The sequence below is a fragment of the Apteryx rowi genome, unplaced genomic scaffold (genome assembly GCF_003343035.1).
Source record: "Apteryx rowi isolate R43461 unplaced genomic scaffold, aptRow1 scaffold_794, whole genome shotgun sequence".
Taxonomy (NCBI): domain Eukaryota; kingdom Metazoa; phylum Chordata; class Aves; order Apterygiformes; family Apterygidae; genus Apteryx; species Apteryx rowi.
The window spans coordinates 137,929-163,974 of record NW_020451087.1 but is presented as its reverse complement, the minus strand read 5'-3'; the positions used below and the strand labels follow the sequence as shown (position 1 = coordinate 163,974).

The window sequence follows — 26,046 nt, the reverse complement described above, 5'->3', positions numbered from 1 at the left end:
TGCAGTTCCATCCAATTACAGACATAGGCGCTACCTCTTGTATAAATTGTTATTACGTTTCATTCCTTTTCCTCCTCCTCCATTTGGGAAGTCAGATGTTTTCTCCTGTTTACCTTGATGGCACATTGCACTAACTTTGTTCAAACTGTGGAAGTTTACATATGTTTTGTCTGATTTTTTTTTTCTGTCTATAATCCTGAAATAAAACTATTCAATTTTGATACAAGTTATGCACTTACTTATTTGTTAGTCTACTTATATGTTCCTACAGTGAAACTCTGAACCTGGTATAGCTGATGGTGCAAATAAATGGAATGAATACCCACTTGACAGTGGTGAAAACCCTCCGTTCTGAAACAACTAGAAATCTGTTCTTCAAAGACTATTTTGCAAAATATTTAAGCCTTATTGCTACCATAGTAAACTATGCTTTTTAAGAACTCTTTTTTGTTTCCTGTTCATAGTAATGCCCTAGAAGATTTGGACATAGTCAGCTCATTTTCAGTCTGAATTCAATATAAATTCTCTTCATGCCATGCCATGCTTATTGTTAAGCATACTACCAAATACTATAAATTTCTATATCAGAAATTTAATTCTTCCCTGCTTGGAAAATGACTGTAAAATATTTCATTCTTCAAAGGTTTTTGAAAGATCTCCTGCAAAAAGGTAAAACAGGTAAGAAATCTGCATAATCAATTCAAGCATACAGGACATCCTTTACCTAGCAAATGTTTATAACCATTCTTGCACATACTTATATCTCTTGGTTTTTCAGTCAGAAATAATAGGGAATATTAGCTCTATGAATCAAACTATGTTTAAATCATTTCTGTAAATATTTGACAGAGATGTCACAGAATTTTGAGTTGTTCCAGTTTCTTTCTTCCTTAATATAAGCATTAACTTTACAACCTAGAATATGATCAAGATGATCTACATCAAGTTCAGTGGGCTACATAAAGCACTGTTATCACCTGAATAATGGGTTATTTTACTCTCTCTGGCTCCATTTGCAGCTCTTACAATGGTCTCTTGTGAATTTGGATTTTCACTATAGTAATTCTAGTTCAAGAGCAAAACAGAAGAGGTAGAGCAGATACCTTTGTCTTACTATGTTTTTAGAAATATTTCACTGATAAAAAGAATCATTTAACAAGATGTTACATTTACAGAATTAAGTATCAGATAACCCTGTCTTCTAAAATTTGAGACAAAGTCAACATGTAAATCAAGCCATTCCTTTGGGAAAGGCAAAACAATTTCAGCCAGAGGCTCTCTGTTGCCGAAGACAATACAGCAAATTGTAATTCTACATGTGCAGAATTCTACAACTGTAATTCTACAGTTCTACAGCTTGAAGAAAGGGATCAATTCAATGCACTACGTACTGTCTTCTGTTAAAGTTGCTTTTGTTTATGTATGAATTGTTTAAATATAACCATATTTAGCAGCTATTTCAGAAGGAAAATTGCCCTGGAACAACAGTTTTTTGCTCCTTGTGTAACAGTGTAGCACTTCATCCTTCACTTGTATCTCTCTACAGACCTGCTAAAGCTCAACTAGGACATCAGAGAAGAGTAGGATCTGGAAACACTGTTCCCTCTTTCCTCTCTTTTCAGTAGCTGAAACTGGGGCCCACGAGCAGTCCATCAGCTCTCTGTTCAGTGGCTCTTGCGAGGTCAGTCAGTCTGTCCCACTCATGGTCCTACTCCTGGGCCAGTTTAATACCTACCGATAGGCTGTTTTCTCCAAGACAAGGCAGGTTATCTCTAAATCCACGTAAAGGAAGGTTAGTGACCGCAAAAAGAATTCCAACTTCTTTTGCAGGTTCGTAGCTCACCTTCCCTCCAAACCACCCCTCTTTCCTGCAGATGTGTAGCTAGCTCACTCTTTGCCTAAAAGTCCTCAACCCAGATGGTCATGGGAACCTACCTGTAACAAGACCTTATTAAATGATTAATTCCACTGGAGAGATTTTTAGTTTATTTTGTTTTGATTAGCAGCCTGGTCATAAAGTTCTATCTGATTTTTGTTCACTTATAGCTTTTCTAGTTTCACTGCTGGATATTGATTCAGCTAACCTGTGTCCTCACAGGACAAGAGAAATATTTCTGTTTTCTCCCCTCTGGGAGATTTACACATTGTAGAGTATATAAAATAGTATGAAATCCCAAAAGCTGATTTAATAGAGTATTTGACATACTGCCTTTGATTTTAATTAGACAAGGAGCTTTTCTATGACCTCCCTAAAGAAGACAAGTCAAAATCTTAACAGCTTTATTGATCTTTGCAAAGAAAAAGTATTTTCATTAGTTTTATTGGTGATTTATCTCTTCTGTCACCAAAAAAAAAGAGAGTTATTCTATATTGTCCTTGATTTCTTAATAGAAATCATGCAACCTTTTCATTCCTTGTCATTCAAGGAAGATGGTTCTACTATCTTTTCCTTTACATTGTCAAAATTCAAAGGAATTTAAATTAAAAATAAAGAAATGCAAATTACAGAATTCACTGCTTCCAAGGTTAAAAATGTACTTTAACCTCTTATTAAATGTATTCTACAATGTTCTTTTACTTGGTTACACTTCCACAGTAGAGGGCCAGTTTCTTTCCTTGAGTCTTCCTCTTATGGTAGTTCATATAAGGGAATGATCTGGAATAATGTTGTTTTCTAACCTCACCTAAATATTTATAAACAATAAACAGGGTCCCATTCTCCACAAGAATCCAGTAAAGAAGCTGGATTCCACTCAGACTTGACAGGATTCTTCTGGATAAATCTATTTTTGTACCAGCTGCCCCTCTTTATCCTCAATGGATAAGAGAGACAGACTCAGCTATACTGATCTACAAAGGACATACAGTTCTCCAAGGAGCCTAAAATACCAGCGTAAATGGCATCAGGGTTCAGTTGCTCTGACCCTGGGACTGATACAAGTTAGCTCTCAGAATGGTGGAGCTATAAACCATTTCTTGGCATTTCCCAGCTCTGCTGACTTAAACCAGTCTCAAAGATGGAGAAAAAAATCCAGCCAATAATTAGTTCTGGAATATGAACTATGAACACAGGTTTTTTGAATGAAATGTGGCCTCATCCATGTAATTTTGCCATATATCCAGTGGCTGTGTGTCAGATAATGCTTTTGGTTATTGCTGATCTATTATTGCTTATTTTTCACTATTTGTATTTGATTTTCTGTTTAGCATTAGACAGACATCCTAATGAAACACTATATTATATGTACTGTGATAATAATTTATAAAACAAGGACTAAATGAATATTATTAATATCTTCTTTTTTTAATCAAAGATACAAAGATCTATGTCTGAAATTTAAAGGCTAAAAAAATAAATTTTTGCCTACTTTGTAAGTTATAAATGACTGCATTAATCTTCCTTTCCCCTTCTCAGAATGTCAGGTTCAGGTTTTCTTTTCTTTTTTCTTTTCTTTTCTTTTCTTTTCTTTTCTTTTCTTTTCTTTTCTTTTTTTTCTCACTTTGTGTATCTTCTGGATTTCTACTTTTTCAGAATAGACTTACTCTCGTATTTCTCTGACCTCAATGCTCTCAATTCAACAGCTGGCTTAAAACAATCTTTCCTGGAACTACCTGTATTCAGGGAACTGATAGAAAGTGTTGAAAGTCCAGAAAGTCAACAATGTAGCAAGCATCATAATAGTGGCATAAAAACCTGATAGTTTTTATGATGTCTGATGTACCGCAGAGCAATGCAAGGATCTTAGCACCCGCATTGCACTGTCTTGAGAGAAAGGTCCTGGCTAATGCCGTGATATAAAAGGTGTCCTGCCAGAAGCATCTCCCACATCCCAACTTTCTAGCTAAGCCTTGATTAGTTAATTTAGGTTGAAAGCAAAGAAGAATTTGGAGGTGTACTGTACATTTGAATGCAATATATTGGATACAGTATGCAATATGTATACATCTGTATTACTTCTGTAGATTCCCTTCTCACTCAATGAGGAGGCACAGACAAATCTAGATATACAATTCATCTCATCCTAAAGCACTCATTGAAAATAAGGCAGGTTAATCATGCCCTTGAAGGGTCTAATTCTCCCTCTTGACAAGGTGACCAATGCAGATATCTGAAGTTTATACTATAGCCCTGCAAAGTTAGTGAGATGAAGCTCACTAGTGCCTCTATTTGGACTAGTAAGTTCTCCACATAGCTAGCATTAACTCACACAGTTGGATAAGGTATGAACCAAGATCCTTCCAAATCTCTTTCACAACTCAGAGAGAAGGATGAGGTGCAACATGCCTGCAAATGTCCAGCCCATCACAGATACAACACATTCAAATGGCACTAAGCTCCATCTGAAGTGTGGTGCTGACTGCTCTTTATGGAGCAGCAAATACTTCTCAATGTTTTTAAGTACTTTTCTTTAGCTGTTTTTTACCTGCTGCCAACTTATTGGCCTCCTCCACCTGTTCTCCAGGCCTCAGCCTCTATCTCTGCCTCAGCCCCACTGCTGGTGCTGCAACTCTAATGCTGCTACCTAGTAGCACCACCTCCAAATAACAGTAAGAGGAATCCCAACTGTAACCTTCTAAAGAAAACATTTTCTGGAAGAAAGAGAAYTTCTGGGTTCAGTCTCTGATCCAAGGGATGGTGCTTCTAGACTTCTCAAACCATGTTTTCAATGCATGTGATCTTCAGAGAACATCTGCTCTCAGGGAATCGAGCATTATAGTTTGGCTGTCAATGTATGATATTAAGGCATATATTAGCTCTCTAGGTAATTTCATTATTTTCCAAAGGCAGCTGAGATTTATCCCCAAGTATGTGGACAATCTGACAGATCAACCATCATTTGTACCTGTAAATCTCTGTCTTGTACAGTTCATCATCACATTCTTTCCAGTCTTGGCTTTGTAACTGAGAAATAGGTACCTCAGTTTATATTTTCTGTCTTGCCATGGTTTCTGTATTTTTGACAAATTGAGGATCTCATGTCCTTGTTCAGCTGCCATAGCTTAATGCTGCAAGCCTACCTGAAATAAAATGCCTGCTGTGTATGTATCTCAGGTTCATTCTTGTTGTACACAGCAGCATGGCAGTGCAGAAGTTTTCATAGCCTGTGTTGAAGGCTTCTGGGACCTTTAAAATTTGTCTAAATTTAAGGTTATTTTCTGCTTGAATCATTTCACTTCCTGGAATAAACTGGCCAAATTTTTCATGAGTAAGCCCTTTTATAAAACATTTCCTTCCTACTTTGGTATATTTTTGTACTGTTGGAAATCATGACTATTATGAGAAAATTACTTACAGAGCTTTTACAGAAGTAATACCCCAGGCACCATATCACAGGGAACACACTGTGCAGTACCTTGTGTATTTCCTTTTCATTCACATCATATTTCAGAATGGAAGAGCTGATCATCAGCTCCTTGATGTGTGGGATAATTGCTTCATGCTGTCACAACTGTGCCCATGCTACAACTTTGTCTAGAAGCCACCCTGGGGTTTTGCTGACATTTCAGAGACTCAGTCAAAATCTCAGCAGCTGGTTTACAAATCTTAATTGATACACTGTCTTTAAGTCTGAATTGCTTGTATTGCAGGTTATAGTTTTTGAGAGGCAATGGATAGTACTACAGACAAGTGCAATTTTGTCTTGTTTTTATTTAATTATTGATCTGCTTTTTCGGTACAAAAACAGGCAGAGTGAGGTTGTCGATATGTTCTGATGTAGTACACTTCTGTCTGTGTTGATCCTGCAATAGACTGCTTCTGTTATGTCATGGAGCCCAACAAACACTGCTAGTATCTTGCACACAGCATTGCTGGTCTGTTGTTTCCTTCATCCAGCAGCACTTGCCAGTATCCATCTTTGGTATTGAGCCCTGAGAATATTTCTACTTTTGCTTAGTCAGGCATAGATAATAAGAGCTTTGTTTAAGTTGCTAGAGTCTGGTCTGAGAAAACACATGGCTTGTCTCACTTCTCCAAGGCTGTTATGATGCTATTCAATGAATGGGATCAAGCACTCTTTGCAATGTATCTGGACACCAGAAAAGAAAAAGCAGTTATTACTGTAAAGCAGCTAGGTCCACTTATTTTATCCTATGAGCATCTGAGATGAGCACAGACTGATTCAAATGTTATAATATGGTGTGGTTATGAAGTTGAAGAACATTTGATCAAGCATTTCTGCCAAGCACCACTCCTGATTAGGAGCCAAAGGAGGACTTAGATTTGAGATTCTTCTCTCCAGCACATTCCAATAAACACAAACAGCTGCCTACTGATACATTCTGAAAACTGAATGACAGATATGTTTCTATAAACTTGTCCGCTATATAAAATAGAGAGTATATGGAGAAAAAAAGTTTTTTGAAAACAGTCAGAAGAGCACAGTGTTTTGCTAATCTTTGGAAAATTATTCAAAGGTTAAACAGAAATTCTTTTTTTTTTTTTTTGCAAATATTCATTGAGTTCAGGATTTATTTAAATACTAAATGTATTAGTATTTCTGGAGAAGCTTATCATGTTYCCATTTTAAAGTTAAAGCTAATCATCTGTTCAAAAGCTGAGTATGATTACCTGCTTCTCTATACTAGATTGGAAAAGGAAAACCAATTTCTTTTGCATGTCTTACTAAGTATACTCTTCTGCCTGAAAAACGTATTTTGAGGGGAGAAGGACCTTTCAAGACATCTGTAAGATATATACATTTGAAAAATCATTGCTGGAAAGTATTCTTATTTTCCTTTTATGGAAAGAAATGGTGAGCACGTACTTTAAGATAGTTGGGACTCTTTGTCATTTGATACAAATCCAAGCATTCCTGGAAGTATCATGTACACACCACGATTTGCAGAAGACGTAATCTGATCGCAACAAGAGCTGTGAGCTATGAAACAAGAGAACGAATACAGGCATCAGCATGAAAACAGGAGCCTTGAAAAGTTCTGAGATGTGCAAAGATGAGAGACTGTTTGGTGTAGGACTTCAGACGTGAACCAAGAGCTTTACAAAGTACATAGAAGAGAAATGGTGCTAGCGGTGAGTGTTCAAATATTGCTACTGCAGCATTGATCAGCCTGGATAGAAAAATCAGAAAAAAAAAAAAAAAAAAAAAAAAAGCAGGGCCCGCATTATAGAAATCCATCAAAAGAGTTTCTGCAAAAGCCAAGCTAATTTTTTATGAGCTAAACATAGTCTCTGTTTATTTATGAACACTAGAAAATCCCTGGAAAATTAATAGAAAATGTTGAAACGGTTGAGAAGTTGTAATCTCTACTAAACACTATGTTAGGATGCAACAGGTCAGCACCCTAGCCAAACAAGCACTCTGTCCTGCTTCACTGCTCCTCCCGGCAGCCGTGCTAATCATTGCATTGGTTGCTTCTAAAATCCACTTTGTAGCAACTTAACAGGCAACAAGTTTATATAAGGCAATAATGCAAAAAGATGTTAAAAACTAAGTATATACCCAAACATTTCAGTAAAGATGAAAAGCAATCATTGTTAATTTATTAAATAGTCCAGCTGCTAGTAGAATATTTTGTTTATAACCACATTTGAAAACCTGGATAACTTCTCAGTTTTGTAAAAGACAGAAGAGTTTTTAAAAAATACAATCTTTTAAAAAACTCTAGAAATTTTTTATTACCAAACCTGATAATAGTATCAGTGGCTCTCAGTCTTCCCCTCTCTGCCTGACAGTTTTTATCATCTGCTTTTAGCTAAAGTATAAGCCACATCTTGAAAACTGTAAATCACAGAAAACTCTACATACCATACAAACCACATCCCATAGCTATCAGAGGTCCAAACTGGTAAATCGAATTCTTACTCTCATCCATACTTACAACCAGAAGTACCTTATTATATTTTTCTCTGTACGGCTATTTCAGATTCGATCATGTCCTGTTTCAGCATTCTGTAATGGTCTAGATCAGAGCTGCGAAACGTACAGTCTGTTGGTCACAAGCAAGCTGGTAAGTAACTTCTGTGGTAGAAGCTGGCAGATGACAGTCACTCAAGTTATTAAAAGTCCTTTAGTTTACCTGGGAACTAGATGTAAGGCAGTGTGAGCCAGCCAGCCAGGTCCTAAGGCGTGCTTCCCAACCTGAATAGTTGCACATGCTGGCTGGGCAGCCAAAAGCCAGCAGGTACAGGAGATGTGCACGTGGTGCAGGCCAAATAGCACACGCTGCCTCCGCTGGCATACAGATCTGCCAGGACATAGGTGAGCTGTGCTGCTGACCTTAAGCCCGCCAGTCATTTTTCCCCTTTCCCAGTATGCTGGCTGTCCATGGCAGCAGGTGGCTGACCACATGCCTGCTCTTTACCTGATACGCATATGAGTGGGTCGTTGCAATTGGAGTGGTTGGGCAGAAAGGGGGCGCAGGAAGCAAGAGCCCATGGGCAGGGTCTGGCAGGAACTGCTGTAGAGAGGAAGGATGCAGTCTGAGGCAGGCAAGTTGGGAGCTTTTAGTGGCCTGTCAAGTCATTAAACGTGAGGCCTTTTGAGGCAGACAGGACTTTTTTTCCTTCACCTCTACCATAGCAAGCAGTGATTTCAGACTCAAGAGCAATGTTTAAAAAAATTCTTCCTGAATTTATGGGCCACAGATGCTCCACATGCCCAAATTCAAAGACAGGCGTAAAATCTTCCTTTAACAGGCACAGGAAACAGAAGCTGTTACCTTCTTATGGTTGTTCATGCACATCCCAAGACCCTAGTAGGAATTATAGCATCTCTGAGACTTTTGAAGATAAGTCCAAACAGAAAACAAAATACTGTCAGTATCCATGTGAATGTCAGTTCTACAAAATTCATGCTTTTAACTAAACTGAAAGGTTTATATCTTATATATAAAAATAATGTTTGTATATATATATATATATATATACACACAAATATATGCATACATACACAGGTATATATATATATAAAAACAGCTGGCCATTCTTTACTGCATCTGTCAGAGTTTAATAACATCAGAACAGTCTCTAAAATACTATCAGTCATGTTTGGATTGCTCAGAATCTGGCTATGGCAGATCTGAATCTATATGTAGCACTAAGTAGTTCATATGCGCCTTATAAAAATTGCTTGAACTGAAGAAACTACTGATTATTTGTCAATGTCACARTTATGCATAAATACAAACTAATGAGAACTTCAAAATTACAGTTAAGAATATGTGTAGCAAAATATTTTTATATAAAACACATTCGCATTTATCTAAAGCAGTATGAAGGGAAACAATTAAAAAGAGCTTTTATGACTTTTTAAAATTGGTGCATCCACTATAAGCTACTGTTATAGCTACTTTTCTCATGTAGTCTTTAAAATCTTGAACAGCCATAGTCTAATACGGCTATGTAAATTTTGGTAATCTGGGGTTCATCTGAAAGGTTCTAAACCTAAAGCAACCCCTATGAATTACATCTCAAATAATCTGGTCCCTAGATTTGAGGCTATCGTTGTAGAACTATTCTCCCCCTAATTGCTAGAAGTACTGTTGAAAATTTCATCTAAAGTATTGACAAATGTTCTGAAGCAGGAAAAACTACTTCAGTAGTTACAAATAACTACTTTCATGTTACTCCAGTATTCGATGCCAAGCACTTGGTTTTCACAAACAGCACACAAGACAGTACAGCAACAGCAAAATAAACTGCTGACACATAACTATTAATGAATGAGATACTGTTCACAATGATATGCCTATGTCATACACTTGGTAAATGTAATTTAAGCAAAGGTCCAATTCAAGCAAAGAAGAAGTCTTTCCACCCTAAACACCTACAGAGAACTATTGAGATCTATGTTATCAGATATTAAATGATACCAAAAGCCTATTCTGCTGTTGAGTGCAAGTATGCACTTGCACCATTACAAGTAGGTCCAGGGCTTTGTTGAAATGCCCCTCCTGCCTTCCACCTGATAGAGAGCATATCAACATTGCGGTTTAGGCCAACCCACTAGTGACTGGGCTAGAAAGTGCAAAACTATAGTTCAACAGCTTAAACCTGTAGTCAGATTGTGACAGAAGGGTCTATTCTAGACATGCACTCTGAGGAGCATGTGCCTGCAAAATCTATGCTCATCAGTGGGTCGTGGAAGTCCCTGACAGAACGCCCCACTGGGAGGACGAGCTCCTTTCAATCTTACAGTTCATCTGATCTAAAATTTCATTTCCTTCCCAAACACTTCTTCTCCCTACCAGCTTTAATCAGAATCTCACTCCCATGTATCATACACAGCAGCCCTGTATCTATAGCTACAGAAGTATTCACACACGTACCACAGCTCAGTACCCCCATAATACACCTGTACACACACACCAGAGCCACACACCACCTAGAGGAAAACTGGCCACACACATCACACCAATTATCATTTAGCATAATCTTTTGCAGATATATACATATATATATACACATATATACTCCATATCTGTATATCTCATTCACTAAACCCAATCTTAATAAAAGCACATGCTATTGCATACAATAAGCCTGTACCCCTATGCAGAAATACCCTAACACATGCAACAGTCCAGTACATACTGCCTATACCCTCATATCACCCCTGAAGAGTACTGTACCCAGGGCTCTGTGTGTATGTGCAACAAATGTGTGAGTACGTGCAATGAGTGTTTAAGTGTATGAGTGTGTACATGAGTGTATATGATGTGCATGCACAGTGTATGTGAGTACACATGGTGCATATGTGAGTGAGTCTGTGTGTGTKTAGCATGTGGGTGCATAGGTGAATGTGGTATATATGCAGATGTTTGTGTGTCGGGGATGTGATTGCATGCCTATGTCAAACATATATGTATACATATATATATATATACCCCATATTTATATACTGCATTCAATAAACCCAATCTCAATAAAAGCACATGCCATCTATTGCATACAATAAGCCTGTGGAAGACTACATACAGGGCGCGTATGTGCACGGATTGTGGGAGTACAAGCATGTGTCAGTATGTGCCTGTGTAGTATGAGTAAATACAGTGGGGTGCAGCATGTGGGAGTACACGTCAGTATGCCCATCCTCCTATGGGTGTGTTTGTGAATCTCTGTGCGAGTCCCTGTGTGGGTACGTGTGATACCTTGTGCGTGTGTGTGTGAGTACCTGTGTATGTTAATATGTGTGTGAGAGAGAGAGACAGTGTGCCAGTCCCTGTGTGTGTGAGTCCCTGTGTGGGTATGTATGATACTGTGTGTCTGCCTGTCAGTGTGTCAGTCTCAGTGTTTGCGTATGGGGTCAGACTGAGGACATGTGAATCCCTGTGTGGGTAGTGCAATACTCTGCATGCATGTGTGTGTGTGTCTGTCAGTATGTCAGTCCTGGGGTATGTGTGCATGTATGTGTGTGCGAGAGAGTCCCTGTGCAGGTAGTGTGATACTTGGCATGTGCATGTGTCTGTCTGTCTGTCAGTTCTGGTGCGTGAGTCCCTGTGTGGGTATGTTTGATATTCTGTGTGTGTGAGTCCTTGTGTGGATACATGGATAGCGTGGGTGCTGGCGTCTCTATGCGTGCTAGTGAGTGAGTGAGTGAGTGTGTGTGTGTGTGTGTGTGTGTGCCCGAGTCCCCGAGTCCCCGAGCGTACGTTAGTGCGTGCGACTGTCAGTGTGTCAGTCCCTGCGCCTATGTTTGCGTGTGAGTGCCAGTCGCTGTGTCAGTCCGTGTGCAAGCCGCGGGGTGCGTGTGAGTCCCTGTGTGTGTGCGCGGGGCAGAGGCAGCAGCCCAGCGGCGCGGTCCCCCGCACCGGACGGGACGGGACGGGACGGGACGGGACGGGGCTGCCCCGGTACCTGCCGAAGTGTCCCAGGGAGTCGAAGAGCCGCTCGGAGCTGGGAGCCATGGCGGGGCGGCAGCGAGCCGGGAGCCTCCGTGTCGCCGGCCCGGCGGTGCGGGGAAGAGACACGGTCCCGTCCCGTCCGCCCCCCGCCCTCGCAGCCCGCCCGGCCCCCGGCGTCCCCCGGACCCCTCGGGGCGGGCTCACCCGCTCCTCCCCGCCCGCCGCCGTGCCCGGCTCGGCCCGTGGGGCGGCCCCCTGCGCCGCCGCCCCTGCCCCGCCGCCCGGACGGCGGCCACCGCGGCTCGCCGCAGGGCTCTCGTCAGCCGGAGCCTTTCGTGCCTGTCGCTAATAGCCGGCCATTTCCCCTTCTTCTGAAATGCCAGGGGAGCCCAAGCTCCTCAGCGGGCGGCCGTGGGGGCAGGGAGGCGGTCCCCCGCCAGCCCCAACGGTCGCCGCCCCGCGCCAGCCCAACGGTCACCGCCCTCCGCCAGCCCCAACGGTCGCTGCCTCCCGCCCCCCGCTAGGCCAACGGTCACCGCCCCGCGACAGCCCTCCGGTGGGCAGCGCGTCCGAAGCGTTCCCAAGGGAGAAAACGGCAATCAAGGAGGCAAAAACTCGAGCAAAAGCCCTGTTAATGGCACTATTTAGGTTACAGCAGCCGATAGACCTCTTCCTGAGTATGAAAAGCTCCCCGAAGTAGCCGTCGTCTACCTTAAGGGTGCCCGACAACTGATAATTGCCGGTGTTGCGTTTACAATTATTAAAAGCTCCTGCCGATTCAAAACAAACTGCAATTTAGGGAGGAAAAGTCATGATTTCTGTATTACTGCTAAGGAATATTCTTTCCTGAGTGAATGGTTTAATCTCTTACACGGACTGAGTGCCTCAGACTGTTTCCTCTGGGAGACTGGTCTGTGTCTATCCCATCGGACAGCATCTGCAACACACTCTTTTTCCCCAAATTAAATTAAAGAAAGCAATTACGTGCTTGAATTCACTTGTGACAATCATTAATAATCTAATATTTCAGCCTCTGTTGTATTTCATATGGATATTTTCAATTAGAAGAGATTATAAACTTTTTTTTTTTATCCAGGACATTTTCTGAATGTTAATAAGAGATATTTTTAGTAGCCTTATAATCTGCTCTGTTACTTAGATATATTACTTGACAATTACTCACTTGTTTTTTCAGAGTTTCAGCACACAAGGTACAATAGTATTATCATTTAATAAAGGTGAAAGATGTAATATGTTCCAAATCTGCATGGCTGTCATTAGTACTCCAATTTGTAATGAAGCTTCAATTATATTTGAACCTATTTTTCTGTCTTAGTCAAAGCAGGCTGAAATAATCAATGTGAAATTGCTTGAGGACTTAGCAAAGCAAGTTACAACAGGAGACCTTTGTAATTAACTTACCTTTGGGTTTTGTTGGAACAGATACGCTTTAGCAGCCCAGTTGCTCTTGCGTGTGAGAGGAAAGATACAGAAAAATATTCTGCTCCTGTCACAGGTGTAACTCTCATATTTAGTTTTTCCTTTCCCAGAATACTAAATTTCCCTTCTCAGTTAGAGCCAAGTTCAAAGTTGGCTCTGCTCTGAGTAAAGAGCTGGACCAGATAATCTCCGAAGTCTCCTTCTAACCCAAATTATTCTGTGATTCCACAGCAAAAGACACGTTTCCAGCAGACTACATGAACTCTTTCTGGGCTGCTTTATTGAAAAGCAGAGGAAAAACAAAAAAAGCCAAAACAATTCAACCTTACCCTGTGCATATTTTATTTTTTTATAAAGCACAGAAAAAGCTCAAGTATGAAACGCAGAAATGTTCTATTAAATCACTGGAAGTCAAACCTTCCCCTTTCCAAAAACTGACCCAAATGCTTCTAACCAAACATTGCCCATCAGACCACTGTTTTGCAGGGAAATGTACCTTTAAGAGGCTCTGGCATGAAGCAAGCGGCACAACTGTTCATCTGTGCAGAGCAGATGTTCATGCTATGCAGTGACAATCTGTTCCAGTGCAGATCTGGAAAAAAACAGATGTTTGTCAGGTTCCTTGGCTCTCAGTGACTTCTGACCAGCACAGCGATGAGCAAATACCACATTACACAACTAGGAATCTAAATAATAAGTTCAGTAGAGGATTCCTCCTCACAACTACTGTGTTCTGCCCCTCATCTCACCTTCACACAACAGTTTTGAAAGCATGGCTGTGTCTGACAAAGCCCATCATATGTCCCTTTATTAAGTGGCATCTGGAAAGGACTTCTTTTAATATTGAGTCTAGAGGTTTTTGTTGTTGTTACTTTCTCAGAATATGTAAACTAATAAGACTAAGGACAGACTTGTTCGCTTTTCGTAAGAATTTTTTATATTGCTTGTTTTTTACCTTATAAATATCAGCATTAAATTTAATCATCCTTGTTTTTCCTGGAGAATGTTTTTCAGATTTGAAAGGGCATGTGCTTGAATGCAGCACTGGTACTTTAACAAAGTGTTTCTTTCTCTGAAGAACCACACTAGTTAAATAGTTATTTCTGAAAACAAACACCAGCGAATAGTAAACATTCTGGTTAAATATTGCTTTGGTGCTCATTTTTCTGTTTTTAGTGTCTTGCCTTCTGCAACATGTAAATTCATTAGTTTTCCACAGCTTAACAGTATAGAGAAGATCTATTTTTAGTGTAATGATCAAGCAGGAAATAAATGGATAAATCCCTTTTAACACCATTTTTAAAACCTGAAAAAATCCCTAAATAATTTTCCCAGATTCTTTTACAGACAGCCTTGCCCAAACTTCTATGTTTGCATCTTTTACAACATCATAACTTTATTCCACTTATCAGTATAAAGATATGAAATCTGCCCTCACTCCTATTAAAGTCAATACTAAACGCCCACATGGCTGCATTTCCAAAAGCTATTAGTGCCATGTCTGCAATGCCAGCTCTCTTAAACATGGTGATCATAGATTTACCTTGTTTCTTTTAAGCCTCAGAAGATGCACAACATGCTTTCAAGTCTGTCTTCCTTCTACCCTGTTATGCCACTGCTACATGAAGCAAAAAATTTGCTTTTAGTAGCAATCATTCCTCACTGAGTTGTTTTTCACCCCAGCCATCTAGAAATACAGAGGCAATTTGCTAACTTTGTTCACATACAGTTCACAGCTCACTTTCCCAAGGATTTTTCTCATGTTACAGATAAATTCAGGATAAATTCTGATGTTACAGAAAATCAGGGAACATCTAAAGAAGCAATGAAAGATACCTTTAATTGAAGTGTATCAAAATGAGACCATCCACATCCATGGTCTGCTTACTTTAGAATTTTGTGGATTTTATGGATTAACAGAAGAAACCAAAAGGAGTTTGTGATCCCTGTCCTATAGTATCTTTAGAAACCACTGAGATGGGAAGATTGAGGGCGTTCACAACAGACAACACTCTCCAAGTCTTTTAATCCCACAAGGGAAATATGCAGCAGCTCATCTCAAAGAACTTCAGTTACAGGCTTAACCTCATTTCTGGCACTCAAAAGCAAGCTGGTGTTCAAAAGAGACATTCAATATTACAAAATCCTTGAGAAAGAAGTGATCTGAACCACCTGTAATGGGAGAAGAGATAGTCTGCAAAATAATTTCACTATCAATTTCCACTAGCAAAAATCTGTCATCTGCTAGCATGAATTGTTCCTGGCCTCCCCTTTTATAAGTCAAATTACAGCATCATCAAAATACATGGGGTATATGAGGAACATACCTCTGATTTAAATTTGTGTGCATGTTCTAATACATTCAGACATAAACACCAAGCTTCAAAATATATCTGAACCCTAAACACCAAAGTCATGTGGACAGTAAATAACTTGTAGTGTTGCCAACACCCTTCCATGGACACAGCTAATCAGTTCCTAAATGGAACTAATTTGTGGCCCATCTGTTTTCCACTCATTTTGAAATTCACTTGTAATCGCATGGATGAAGGTTACATGTAGTAACCAGCAGTATAACAGGGAGTACAAGAACTGCAGCTGTGTCAAGCAAGAGAGGATAAGGGAGTGATCTTCTAATATTGCCAACATTCAAGTCAAGCTCAGAGGCAGAGTTCATCCTTGAGTATTCTCCAAAGTCCACTTTTATCACATTAGCAAAAAAACTCACTGAAATCAACCATGAGATAGTTTGAATTTAACTTTCTCGCCTCCTGTTTTAATGTTATCTATTTCTTTTCCCTTCCAGGGAAAACCTGCAGGACCATTGCAAGTGAATGTATCAATGACAACAACAATGAAGGCTTCTAGAGAGGAAACCCAAAATACATATTACTTGCATAAATGTCTGTCAGCCATCAAATTCCTGATGTTAAAAAAAAGCTTGCAGAAAAATTTAGGTAAAATAGGGAAGTAACATAGGTGTTGCTTTTGTCTGCTAGAATGTATGATAAGGTGTTAAATGAGTGATGCTTGGGTTGTGCTATTAGATTGCAATTGCTCGTGCCTCATTAGCAGGCTTTAAAACACAGTCAATAGTGCAGCAAGTAGATTGATAAAGAGGATCTGCACATGCACCCAGCTATGCAAAACTTTGGGAATTCTCCTGAACTACAAGGAAGGATCCGTGCAGGTCTCCGATTCTTATGACAGTCCAAGCATTCAGCCTAAGGAAATGCTGATTGATGGGACAATCAACTGGACGATTATGCAAGTGGTTGTTCTGGTCTCATCCATGGTCTGTTAAACAAATCTTAGTCTTGGCAGCAGGCTGTAGGCTCTTGACACTGAAATATTTGCCCCCAAATTCTGAGGTGGACATAACAGGGTAAAAAAGAGAGGCCAGTAAATGCAAGGGCACTCTTAGGAAGGGAGTGGATTTACAAAGGGAATATAAGAATGTCCCAGGAGACTTGCAGGTGATGTTGGAAGTGCCAGTAAAAGATAAACATGGAAATTTTCTCATCAACCCTAAAGAACTAGACCCTTAGCAAGGTTGATGGAAGAGTGGTTTGTCAGCAGCCACTACAAGACAAATATGCTCAAGGCTACCTCTTTTCCCTTCTGCTGCTACTCAGACAACAGGCCAGGCAGGCATTAGGCAGTTGTGGAAGGCCTAAGTCATTCACTACGGTTTTGGCTCTATTTTTTCTTCCGTGATCTCCTGAATGGGACTCTGGAACAATCACAAAAGAGACTCCTCCAGAGCACTCATTCAGGATTTATATTCAGCCCAATAAATGCCAAAACAGGATTTTGGAAGCTTAGCAAGTGTCTCCTAGTTGCACTGTGGACATCTGCAAGGATATATCTAACTATAACACTTCAGTGTGTATTACCTCAGTTTTATACTTTCAAGAGCTTTTCCTCCACAGTATCCTTTTGTATGGAGTTATTCCAGTCATACAGATCATCAATGCATATGTACGAATACTTCCTCAYGGAGATTTCATTTACTGATCCTATATGAATAAACAGCCTAGTTGAATAAGCTAAAATTATTCAGAAATTCAGAAAAGCAAGTTGAGTGTGCAGGAAAAAAATGATAGCTTTGCAGGTCATTGCACCATCTAAATTCTCTGGGGTAACAGAAAGCCTGTTAGCCTACAACCAAAATGGTAACGAAAATTTATCTGAATATTGCTTCAGTTTTAGACTATACTCTGTATGTAGAAGTTGCCTTCTAGGGAAAGCAGAAGCTAAATTCTATGAGATCTTTAAGACAAGGTTCTCCAGGGATGCCTTATAGAAGTAAGAGAAATGTGACGGACATCTTAAAAAGATGTCTGTTAGCAAAAATTTAATCTAAAGAGAAATTCCTAAGATAGAGCTCTAATTAAGCGTAACATGGTACACTTGAAATCACATGTCTTTCATTTTGTTTCAGTTATTATTCTTTTAAAGTTTACTTCCAGCCTGTAAGATCAGTGATCATATATTAGGTAAGGTTCATCATCGGAAAGCTTTCCAAGAGGCACAGGGCTCAGTAGCAGCAGTACGGGCAATATTCTCTCAAACTCCACCTGCCCCAAAATTTTCAGCATAACTTCCCCACTATTAATATGACAGTTCTGTCTTGTGGTCTCCACAGCACACTCCTGAGACAGCAGCACATGTGGTTGCAGCAGCAGTGCTGGCAGGGTTACAAAATTGCTCTGTGCCTGTCCATATTTAATGAGGGAACAGACAAAGGTTCTTTAGAATATGCATCATCTAGAATATCCAGCATTTTGAACTAGTTATATTTTGCTGGTTTGTACTTTTTATGGTTTTCTATATACAGGAGGACAGATTTGGAAGATTTGGTGAGGAAAATGCTTCAAAAAGGGGGCGGTGGGCTCACAGTTTAATTTTGTAATCTTGTCAGAAGTAAAATTAAGAAGCAACTAGACTTTGTGGTGTATGAGAACCTGAATAAGTTAAAAATAGAGGTACTAAATAATCCTTTTACACTAGCAGAAACAGAAAATAAGAATCAGCATCTGAAAATTAAAGTCAGATTCATTCAAATGAGAGTAAGGTTCATTTCTGTAGCAGAAAGTGTGAATAATTATTGGAGTAATCAGCTGAAGGACCTGATGGATTCTCCAAACCTTGGTGTTTTCTAAACATAATCAAAGGAGATGCTGTTCTCATATATATATATATTTGTCAAACAAGTTAGTACTAAAACAGGTTAAAAGTATATATCCTTTGCTGTGCAGGTGATCAGACATGCAAATGGTGCCGTCTAGCTTATAAATCTATTTAGAGAGAAAATTGATGAGATGATTAATTCTTTGCTGTGGCTGATTAGTTAAGCCACACCAGCAACAAATGAGTTCCTTTCCCTGTTACAGTGCCAATATGTAGAGCTATCTCTGAAAACTGGAGTCCCTTTGGGGCCTCACAGACAAGCATTGTGGTTCTTACAGTGTGGAACAAACACAGCAGCATATCATGTTAGCTTAAACTATTTAGCATGAATAACCAAGGACTCAGTCAGGAGAGATCTGAARGATTTATATGCAGTGACTGAAGATGATACCAATACCAGCTGTCTGCTCCATGCCCCTCTGCTTAATGCCTAAGCAAATACATGGTCTGTGAAATAGGCTGGCTGAGGTACAGATTTCATATTATTTGGTCCTGCCTATGCCAGCAGAAAGGTGGATCAGACCTGAGTGCCAGTAATGTCTTAAACCACTGCATTTCAGATTCCAAGATCCTGTCTGTTGGTGGTCTCTAGCAATGAAGTGGCAGCACAGATCTTAGAACGGCAAGGAAGCCAAGCACAAGTGCCCCAGGAGTCTGGAATACATACTGCGTATACTGTGAACTGCAAAATAGCACCCAGGCTAATAAAGCAGACAAGCGGAAAGATTACACTGAATACAGCAATAGGCATGAACTATTTCTTTCCTAGTGTCAGATGACTTAAACAGAATGGTGAAGAGAGACGAAGTGTAACTYGAGAAAAATACTTTGTTCTTATAAAAAATGTGATAAAAACAAGAGACGTATTTTATGCATGTTTGATAAAAATCAAACAGAGACTATACACTGATATGCAGACAGGTAATCCCACGTACTCTCATCAAGAAGTCTTATTTACAGGCAGAAATTCTAGGCAACTTTTTGCCAAGAGATTCAAAAGCTATTGCTACGCACAATTACAGAATGATTCCTAACCTGCATACCAATTAGTGATACAAAATGCCACAGGTGAGTTTGTATTCACTGCACTGATTGCATTTAGGCCATGACRAACCAAAGGAAAAGAGGTTTGTTTAGCTAAATGTCCAAAGACATATTCAAACATTCCCCACTCAGAAAGACAAGTCTCAGGCTGACACTGGTCTACATAAATACCATGAGCTTTAAAGATTACTGCAAAACTGAGCAAGGTAAAATCCACAAATGACTAGAAAGCAAAATCACACTGTAATTCTACAACTTCATCCAAGCACAACCCCACAGACAACCTCACATGAAGTCCTTTTGCCACATCCATCACTTTCTAAGAGCTATGGAGCTGCCACTCTCATCAAGCAATGCTCTAGATGGGTTTTTCCACACACAAGCAGTGCAAGGAAGGCAAAGATGTCTTGTCTCTCCTTACAGGCACACCACCACTCCTAGGCAGCCAAGGCAGGAAAACCCACATGTTTTGGCAAAATTGCCTGGTAATTTTGGATGTTATATACTTAACTGTAACTGTTCAGTTTCTGGTACAAGGTAATCCATGTCTGCATAGAGAATACCATAATAGATGGCATTTCAGACTCTACAGACCCTATATCAAAACAAGCCCATACATTTCCAGTGTCTTCCTTAACTTAAGCCAGAATTTATCAATAATCACTGCTATTTTAGCATAGTGCCATCTGACGCTCTCCTTTTCACTCCTGAAGTTGGTATGTGTGATTGCTTAAGGTTTGTAAAGTCCTGTTGTTCTTTGGACAAATGTTGGTGTGAAGGTACAATGTGAACTTTGACAACGTGCTAGCAAAGCCAATATCCTTACAGCATTTCTGTCATCATTACAAGGGTACTTTTCTTTCCCTTTGATACGTTAGCTCTTAAATCTTGCAGCTGAAATGACCTGGATTATACCAACTTTTTTGCAGTTGCTTTTCTCTCAGTTGACCCAGTTTATCTTTTACTGGATGTGCCAATGCCTGCTATACGCTAAAAGACCACAGCGAGGCAGATGTGCTCAGACAGTTCTTGCCAAGCCTTTAGGATTAACAGTTTATTTAGTATTCCTCCTACACTCTGTCATGCTGGCCTATGTGAGATTTCAAGTGGAAAATGGTAATTACTTAGAATGCTGCTACTGTTACTTTTGAATTTGTTTGGCTGACTTCAGAGGGTCTGAACTAGATGCTCAAGGACTTCCAGTCCTCTCAAGGCAATTATTTTAAAGTACTGAACATCATTTCTGTTCAGAACAAATCAAAGAGGATACACAAGTGAATTTTCCAAAGGACACCATTAAAATACACAAAGCTTAACATAAGCACTTGATTGTAAAACCAAATCACACAGTACTTTGACAACTAGCATAAGCATCTCAGGAAATGGAAAAGGAGTGATTTTGTGCACTTACTGTATATATTCCTCTGAGATTCCCCAACATACAAACACAGATCATCCCCAGACAGTTATTCCTGATATAAACTTGAGTAAAGGAAAAAAATCAGGTCCCACATCCCCTGTTGCTGCTTCAATATAGGCTGAGAGAATTGGCAGAGAGTTGTAAAATGAAAAAGTAAAATAGTGAGGCTCTGGATTTTCTTCCATTTATTTGAGAAACATCAAATTATGGTTGATTTCAAGCACACACGAAAAAGGCAGGGGGGATGAAACCAGCCAATTTGTGWCTTTGGATATGTTGCCAAAGTGCTTGTTCCGACAAGCTGTGCCCCTTCCCTGGCAAAGAGCCTTCTTCTTCCCTTCCCTTTTGTGTGTCCACATAATTTCCTGATTATGCAAATGCACAAAACAACAAGTAATCTGAAAATGAAAATCAAGACAAACAGAGGACTGAACTGTTTTGTTGTCTTTCTGTTCCACAAGGACGAGTTCACTAGTCTAAGCTGAGGAGGCCAATATTTAAGTATGAAGATAAGCAAAAGCTTGAGCAGTGGAATTAGGTGAGGTTCCAGCTTTCTCCTGCGCCCTTTCCAACCCAGCACATTCTTCCTGGACAGTTAACATTTCTGCGAGATTTCCTATGTGTTCCTTCTGTGAGATTTTGTTATGCTAAAATTCTGGATTAAACTGTAAACCATGTCAAATCTTTTAGAAGGAAGGGGACTACCTGCGAATCATCAGGGAAGTTGTCAATTAACTGGTTAAGGAAAAGCTTCCAGATGGCATCACCAGTTTCAGAGAGACTCTTCTCCTTTCCAACATGCTTTTGAGCCACTTCCCCTTCTTTTCCATCAGGCAGAGCCAAGGTGCTTGATCAGACACTTTGAGATTCATTAGGAAAGAAGAAAAAAAACATCTTTCTACTCTTGTATCAATCTATGAGCCACTTCTGTCCTGAGCATGCAGTTTTGGTCCTCCCATCCCAAAACAGACTTACTAGAACTAGAATGAAAATGAAAGTCAACAGGGAGAGAATAGTTTCCGTGCAAGGGAAGAATACATAAACTAAGACTTGGATGGATCTCCAACAGAGATGCGATATGACAGAGGCCCATAAAATCAGGAATGACATGGCCTCTCCTGGTACAACACCTGCTATGACAGCAGTGGGAGGACATGGGGCATTTGGAAGGTAGAAAACTGGTGATCGGGGGCGGATGCTTTTAGGCTCCCTGGGCCTGAAGCCTACCCTGTTCCCTGTTGGGGACCCCAATGTACTATAGGAAGGAGACACAACTGGGGCCACATTCCCCTTTATACCCTCATGCTCTGGGAAATTCCCAGGCTCAGGTTGAACTCTCTCCACAGGTCTGGTCAAAGGTTTTCATTTCAGTAGCTAGTGGCCAATAGGAAAGAGAGTAGCCTATGTGAGAGTGAAATGGACATACGAGCTGCTGACTGGTGAGAAACAGACCCTATTTTGCACTCTTATCCTTCAACACTGCTTTTAAAATGCACAGATCTGATTTTTTTAATAATTATTAAAAAACAGAAACTCCAATATAATAACTTGCCTAGGGGCTGGCTGCTCACTTTGGGACTCAATGGCCATAAACACAAATCTCCGTTCTGCCCCATTTTCAAGGGAATACTATCCTAAGATACTATCCCAAGATACTATCCTAACAACCCCCACTGTAGATAAATACTGGACTGAAAAGAGTGAGACCAATTTCAACACTGTGGTGAGGGCATATGACAGCAAATCTACGCCCCAGTCTCCAATCTGAGAATATTTATGAAGTATTCAACAGCTCCAAGAGGAGAAGGACTGACTCCAGAATAACCAAGTGCTTAGGACAGACATGGGGACCTGGGAGACCAAGGCCTTGATCCCAGCACCACACCAAAGATTTGAGTCTGCCGAGATGTGCTCCAGCTCTTTTTCACATCGCCTGGCAGAACCACACAAGCCCCTGCAGCCCTGCCAAGCAGCACTAGGGAGGAGGGCAGTAGGGCCTAAAGAGTAAAGGCACCTGTCAGCCTCTGCAGCCACCAAAACACTCCAATGGTTTGAGTCTCAGGGAGGTATTACCTTTCTTCCTACAGGACAGTACTCTTTCTCAGTCCAATACCCATTTCTTCAAGCAGTTGCTCTGCTATTTTGCAATTACCCTCAGAAAAGCACTCAGATTCTCAAACTACAGTGTAGGTGAATGTTGTATTTTAACTGGCACACTCAAGGAACATATGCAAAGGTTTAAAMAGGGTGAGAAAAGAAGGGCTATTTCATTTCAAATGGAGAAGAAAAATCATTAAAGCAACCTGGAAGTGCCCTATTGATTTTAAAGCAAACTGTTCAAGCAGTGGGTTAGCCAGAGCCTCTGCAGAGAGTGTGGCTTCTCTGACCACATCAGGAGATGTGTCTAGAAAGGGACTCCTGTCCTTCATTATTATAGCATCTAAATGATGTAGCAATGGAAAATGAGCTGTCAAGAAAAAGATATTCCAYCTATTTGGAAAGAAAGTATAGTCAATTTTCATCAGTAACAGCATTTTTAATCKCATGTTGTTTATAGTGTTTTATAGACAACTAAGAAACAGCATTYCCATACATTGCTTGAAGTAAAATCCACTTCAGAATTTGCTTACACTTTTAAAGGATCTATCAGAATAACAAAGGCAATATTTGCATTTAATGACAAGGTTCACCACTTAGGAGGAAAGGGTTAATGTGCCTATACACAATTCTTTTAGCTATCTTTTCAAATGCAGCCTCTTCATAGGAAACTCAGGGGACATCTGGTAGCAAACATATTTGGTGGCAGAGATAAATAGTTTTCCCAGACCCAGTGAAGAAGATAAAAAGTAACTAGGGAGGCACTGCATGCTGAAATGTTTCAATAATCCATTTTCTTACTAAAACTGGGTAACCTCATCTTTCTCTCTATAAGAAAGATAATGACTCTGACTGCCTCCAAGTTCTTGAGCAAATTTCTGTAAATAAGTTGAAGTGAGGTCTATTTCTATCATGTGTCTGAAAATCTGCAATGCAATACTGTGTAGGATAACTCAGATCTTAGTTTTCTTTATCGCAGTGTATGGAACTAGAGCCACTTCAGAAATCAAGTACCTAATCATAACCTAAGCCATGGGAGGCAGATTTTTTAATCCTAGCTAATCAATATAACAGTATCAATGCTACTTGCATGGCCCTTACTACTGCAGCAATATGGAATAACTCTTCTGCTAGCAGGGAAATTATTTGGATTTATAACAGTGCATCCGAGAACAAMTCAGGTTCTCATATTTATTGAGCTTATTCATATCTAGTGCAGTCATTGTCACCAGACTGGCCATAAATCCTGGTGCTGTTGTTAACTGAATGAGCAAGCTTTCAAACGTAAGTATTTCTATTCAGAATAGTACAGTTGTTTCAGCTTTCCTGTTTAAAGTAGAAAAATATTTATTTAAGGATTACTGTAGCAGGATTATAACACATCCAGAGACTTTCTTGTAGATGTAAGTTTATTTAAATATCAGATGAAATCCATAAAACCTGAAATACTTTTTCTGCCAGAAAGTTATTTGTGATCCGAATCTTGATTTAACCATTGACTCAGCAGGAATGTACTCTAGGGTAGCTTTTCCAATAGCACTTCAGTGTTTTGAGAAACAGTGCTGCATCAGCTTTTAATGAAACTTGAATTCCCTAAAATACCTACATCAGGGTTTAGGTTCCTAAGTCACTTAAGAACTGCTAAATAAGAAATTCTTCCTAAATTCCCTTCCTGCACTGAGCTTGGTGGCTCCATATCTCCAAAATACTGAAAAGTTCCTGGGGTTTGAAAGCTTTCCCAGGTCTTGCAAATATCCTTGTCTTGGGGACATTGCTTTGCAGTGAAAATAATAGGTTAAACATCATACTTCACAGTAACAACAACCAAGCTCAATGGATGAACCCATTGCCAGAAGGACACTCACAGAATTGACAAGCTCTGGGTTAGGACTGCAGGTGAGACATCCTCTTGTACCCTGCGCCTGACTTCCCAACAGTGCTCTCCAGAGTACTCCTCACCCCTGCATTCTGAAATTAAAAAAAAAAATCAGATCAAACTAGGAATAAAGAGTCCTGCAAGGCAGATCATACATTCTAAGGCTGTTTCAACCCTTAAACTACAAGGAACCTTGGCTAAAAGCCAGGGACCATATTTTCAAAATAAATCTCTACCAAATGATCATGCCCAACATGGAAGTATTGATCAACTCTTTTCTATAGAATGACAGCAAAGACACCAGGGCACAGCTGGCACTTCCCTGAGAAACATGTACTCAGTTGTTTAAAACTTTGTGCCAAAATAATTTATGGACTGTAACTCTCCTTACATGGCCTCCTTAAAGATGACATATTCAGAAACAAGTGGTAGAATTCCAGATGGTCATTTCCAAATTATCCAGATGTGACAAAATTACCCTGTTCCTGCATTGCATTTTTAGTTTCTCCTTGCACTGCAAAAATTCAAACACTATTATATTTGTCATTGTCACACTATTATAGCATTTTATACCTATCCCTCCCCTTCAGTCTCATTCGAGCTTATGTATTCGGTAAAGATGCAACAGGAGCCTTTGGGCTTGCCCTCAGCTTCAGTCTCTTGGCTCAGCTTATTCCAAGGTCATGAAGGATGCTTAGGGCCCCTGCTCAGGGATAGATATGAAGTACCAGGTGCTTTACTACTACTGGGTAGCCCTAGAGCTAAGCAAGTACCTGAGCTTCCCAAAGCTGATATAAAAGCCACAGGGCTTACACAGTAAGATTAGTGCCCTTAATGGGTTACTTTCAAAGCAGTTGCATTTGCATCTTGATCCTGCAATGTGGTCCCATGAGACTGGTCCAGTTGTATGCCATGGTACTGTTTACTTGGGAATAGGCAGCAAAACCAGGCCACTCTGTATGGATATGCATCTCACTGAACAAATTGTTTCTAACTTGCTGTAGAAAGAGGCGTTTACTGTAAGAACCAATTCATCCCATGTCTAACCCTCATCCAAGGGAGAAGAAATAGAGAAGGAGTGAATTTGCAGTGCAGAAACACAAAGAAATTCAGTCTTTCTTCGATAAGGCGGTGCTAATAAGAGAGTTTTGCTAAAAAAGGGCTGCATGGA

The 26,046-nt window shown here is 40.0% G+C and overlaps 1 protein-coding gene across 21 annotated transcripts in view; it reads right to left on the bottom strand.

Annotated features, from left to right (window-relative positions):
* SLC22A16 (solute carrier family 22 member 16) overlaps nt 1-24,887 on the bottom strand; it is a 55,458-nt gene extending 30,571 nt beyond the window's left edge. Inside the window, exons 1-6 of one of the 21 annotated variants that reach the window (XR_003257273.1) lie at nt 11,819-11,910; nt 8,683-8,715; nt 8,326-8,421; nt 7,855-8,208; nt 6,768-7,071; nt 5,631-6,029 (exon numbers count right to left, since the gene is read on the bottom strand). Coding sequence is in view for 2 of the 21 variants with exons in the window: in XM_026088902.1 (XP_025944687.1) it covers nt 13,228-13,334 (107 nt within the window). In the remaining 19 variants the exon portion in view is untranslated. The other 20 variants (XR_003257275.1, XR_003257276.1, XR_003257271.1 and 17 more) reach the window with 20 other exon arrangements.
* Nucleotides 24,888-26,046: the final 1,159 nt, after the last annotated feature.